Source organism: Bison bison, unplaced genomic scaffold (genome assembly GCF_000754665.1).
Source record: "Bison bison bison isolate TAMUID 2011002044 unplaced genomic scaffold, Bison_UMD1.0 scf7180017864032, whole genome shotgun sequence".
In the NCBI taxonomy this organism is placed as follows: domain Eukaryota; kingdom Metazoa; phylum Chordata; class Mammalia; order Artiodactyla; family Bovidae; genus Bison; species Bison bison.
Window position 1 is genome coordinate 3016833 of NW_011494604.1, and position 4303 is coordinate 3021135.

The 4303-nt window shown below is 41.2% G+C and overlaps 1 protein-coding gene across 1 annotated transcript in view; it reads right to left on the minus strand.

Annotated features, from left to right (window-relative positions):
- MUC13 (mucin 13, cell surface associated) overlaps positions 1-3431 on the minus strand; it is a 28120-nt gene extending 24689 nt beyond the window's left edge. Inside the window, exons 1-2 of the mRNA XM_010834411.1 lie at positions 3368-3431; positions 898-1620 (exon numbers count right to left, since the gene is read on the minus strand). Coding sequence (XP_010832713.1) covers positions 898-1620; positions 3368-3419 — 775 coding nt within the window. The 5' untranslated portion in view covers positions 3420-3431. The remainder of the gene's footprint in view (positions 1-897; positions 1621-3367) is intronic.
- Positions 3432-4303: the final 872 nt, after the last annotated feature.

The following is a 4303-nucleotide window of genomic DNA, read 5'->3' on the forward strand; positions in this document are numbered from 1 at the left end:
TTGCCAGTCCTCCTCTGTTTTTGTAAACTAAGTTTTATCAGTACACAATCAGCACATTCATGTGTACACTGTCCATGGCTACTTTGATGTTAATATGGCTGAGTGGGATAGTTGTTTAACAGATCTTATTATGGCCCACAAAACCTAAAATTTTTATTAGTTTGCCTTCACTGATAAAGTTTACTGACCTCCGATGCTAAGTCGCTTCAGTCATGTCTGACTCTGTGCGACCCCAGAGACGGCAGCCCACCAGGCTCCCCCATCCCTGGGATTCTCCAGGCAAGAACACTGGAGTGGGTTGCCATTTCCTTCTCCATTATTGACCTCTATTCTATACCAAACTTTGGGAAAAGAAGCAAGTGTTTCCTGTCTCAATAACTTAGGCTGGAGGTCAACCTTCATCTCTTAGACAGTATCCCTAAACATCTGTCCTTTGGATCATGACTCTGGTAATGTCACATGTTTTCAATAACATTTGATGAAGAATCAGGGTAGAATTGGCTCCTTTCTTCAGTAGACCGAGGATCTAGTAGTGGGGCTAGAGATCTCATCAGTGCTTATTAGCACCTGACCTCAGAGAAAAGAGACTATTTCTAAAAATCTCCTAGGGAGAGGGAAGCTGCAAAAGTAGCTTTAACAAAGTCCAAGTTTAAAAACTTTTCCACATCTGGCAAGTAGCTTGAAGAAAGAATAGAATGGAACTGCAGGTAATATTTTAGCATCTCTGCCATCACTATTAGCCTGTGCGACCCAGACTTTTTAATTCCAGGGTTTTATATCCAAGGACACCTTGGGTTTCTTTATACACACTTCCCTTCTCTGGCAGAACGCACATACTTACCATCCTTCACAATACTGTGACTCCTTAGGGAGGAGATTTGAGGGACTTGCTCTTACCTGGAGTATGTATGGTAGAAGTAGACGTATTCGAGGAGGGAGCAGGAACTATACCACCTGCGGGAGTAGGTGTACTCGTAGCAGTGTTAGGAGTTGTACTCTCTGTGGTAGCAGATGTGTTTGTGACAGTAGAGGCTGTAGTATCTGTGGTAGTCGATGTATTTGTGACAGTAGAGGCTGTAGTATCTGTGGTAGTCGATGTATTTGTGACAGTAGAGGCTGTAGTATCTGTGGTAGTCGATGTATTTGTGACAGTAGAGGCTGTAGTATCTGTGGTAGTCGATGTATTTGTGACAGTAGAGGCTGTAGTATCTGTGGTAGTCGATGTATTTGTGACAGTAGAGGCTGTAGTATCTGTGGTAGTCGATGTATTTGTGACAGTAGAGGCTGTAGTATCTGTGGTAGTCGATGTGTTTGTGACCGTAGAGGCTGTAGTATCTGTGGTAGTCGATGTGTTTGTGACCGTAGAGGTTGTAGTATCTGTGGTAGTCGATGTGTTTGTGACAGTAGAGGTTGTAGTATCTGTGGTAGTCGATGTGTTTGTGACAGTAGAGGCTGTAGTATCTGTGGTAGTCGATGTGTTTGTGACAGTAGAGGTTGTAGTATCTGTGGTAGTTGGACTTGTGATGGTAGATGTGTTAGAAATAGGTATAATTGTGATGGTAGTAGCTGTAATATTTGTGGTTAAAGAGACACTTGAGGTTGTATTGTCTTGGCTCATGGCTGGAAGAATAAAGATATCAAGTTTCAGAAAACAAAACACTGAACATATAATGGCAGTTGCTATTATTTAATACTAATTAGTACCTAATCCATTTTTTCCTGAAAAATAAATGCAGTGGACTATATTAAAAATAAAAATACATGACTATTTCTAAAAAAACCCGACATAAATGAAATTAAAAATTGAACAGACAAAACTGGAAAAATGTTACTGGGGAGTTCTCTGGTGGGTTGCCTAGTGGTTAGGATACCGGGCTTTCACTGCCGTGGCCTGGGTTCCATTCCGTATCATGGAACTGAGATCCTACAAGCTGGGCATCATGGCAATAAAAAAAAAAAGATACTGAAAAGTACGATGACGGCAGTTGGCCTGTTAGCTCAGCTGGTTAGAAAAATATGAAGTAAATATCATTTATTACATTAATTGCTATTAATTATATTACTACAATTTGAAATATAATTATACATTAATATCAACATATATTATTATGAGATGTAATAGCATTTATGTCTGTAGTTGCAGAACTATCAATCTGAGTTTAATATTCCTCAGAGTAGTTCTCAGTGAGGACAATTGAAAATGCCACCAGGGGACACTGTTTACCACCTGTAAGTGGCTTCCTTTTTGTCCTTACAGTTCATGGCAATTACCCTAATTTTCCATTACAGGACATACTAGTTGAGGGATGGTAGAGAAGGGGGTATGTTTAAACAATGATAAAAAATACCCCCATTAAGGTATTTAATGTATCAAACTTCTTTCAAGATGTTTTCTAGTGATGTGTACCCAATTCTTAATTCTAAACACAGGAACTTTTTAAAGAGTAAGATGAACAGAGATGATCTTTGCCCTAAAGGCTATGGTAATCATCAAAGTCATCTTTTTTCCACTCTTAGGAACCCCTGGACACATGAAGTAGTAAAGTCTTAGTGATCCCATAATCACTTTTCTAGAACCCTTAACTGTCTCCAAGAGCTCTGAGAATGATGGTCAGTTTAAAAGAAATAATTAAAAGAAAAGTTTTAGTAAGGAAGCTATTCCTAAACCTTTGGATATAGAAAACTGCTGAAGATGCTATCAGATTTCCCCTTGGGTCTGGACACCCCTGGATGGTAGAATCTGGCTCTTCACCTTGAATAGGGCTTGGTTTAACCAGTCAGTCATAGGCAAGTGTCCTTCCAGGAACAAGAGAACAGTTGACCAGCTCTGGCCATTTTGACTGCTGCTACCCTCACTTATCAAGGGCTTACCTGTGCCCAACTGTGTCTGTGGAACAGATATGAGCATCAACATTTGACAGAAGTGCCACCAATACTCAGAGGATTAAGGGATTTGCCCAGAGGTAAACGCTAATTCCCAAGGATAAGGGGCAGAAAACTCTTGATGCCACATTCAGGGATTAAACCAGGTCCATGCTCTGCATTAGGACCCAAATGACATTTGGGGGTTAAACAGAAGGAGATTCTAGGACACTGAGCTCTTGGAACTACTCGGCCTCAGGACTTTCAAGGGCAAATCTCAGGCTCTCTGAACCCCAAATCCTAGTTCAGAAATTTCTTTTCACTACTGTTCTATCTGCCTTCGTCACAGACTGAAATGTCTTGTGCCTTTGAGCCCCTAGGAAACTTCATCCACAACACAGTCCACCTAATGGGGCAGTGGGAATTAGTAGCTTAAGCCTGCTGATTCTATCTCAGAGACAACAAACAGGATTAAAGGAATGAAAAAATTTTAAGGGTTCCTTACCTAAGGCTGGAAAAAGGAGGGCAAGAAGAGCAAGGTGAGCGAAGGCTTTCATTTTGGATGTTCTCGCTAGGTAATCCAGGAAGGAAATGATTTGCCTCCAGCTACCTTTCTTTTAAACTCTCTCTCAGGTTCAAAGTCTAGTCATCAACTGACGTCAAACCCAACAGAGGCAATTACTAGTTAGGGTTTGGTCGTATAACATAGGTCTCTCTCAAGCTTTTCAGATCAAAGAGGTGAACCAGACCTTACGGATTATTTTTTCTGTCTCATAGTCCAAAACAACTCAGGACAGTCCATCCAAACATCCTTGGGAGATTATTGAGTGGAGGGGGGAATGTTAATGTCTTTATATCCCAAACATCCCCAAGTTACCACATTTTAGGAGGTCACATTCCTCTAAACACCCAGTAATAGAGTCTGGGCCCCTCGTGCTGCGATGGAGTGCAGGAAATCCAGTTTCCTCCAGCTGTAGTTCTGAGAATCCCTGAGGTGTCCTCATGTGTTTCCCCAGACTGTTTGTTGCTGAGCTTTTATCACCTTTTGCTGTGGATCACTACTGTGGGTCTCTTTGATGACCACTTCCAACAACTGTGTATTCATGTCTCCAAGTTTCCCTGGCTCCCCACATATCACTGTAACTGGACATGGCCCCCCACTAATGTTCTCAAAAGCAGTTAATATAATGTTGTAGTATTTAACTTTACTGAGAGCTTGTGGATAACAGGTCAAGGAGGGAAAGAAAGAGAACAACTCAAAAAAGGTTACTTGATATCGTGACTCCTACTTGTTCACAAGCCATGTCCCCCTTCGAAGGTCCCCTGCTCACCTCTTGTTCCTTAGCCCCTGACCTCTCACGTTTCAGGAACCAGTTTATCTCTCGGATGAGAGTCTTTTTTTTTTTTTAACTTTGCTAACTCTTAAAATAAATAAATATAT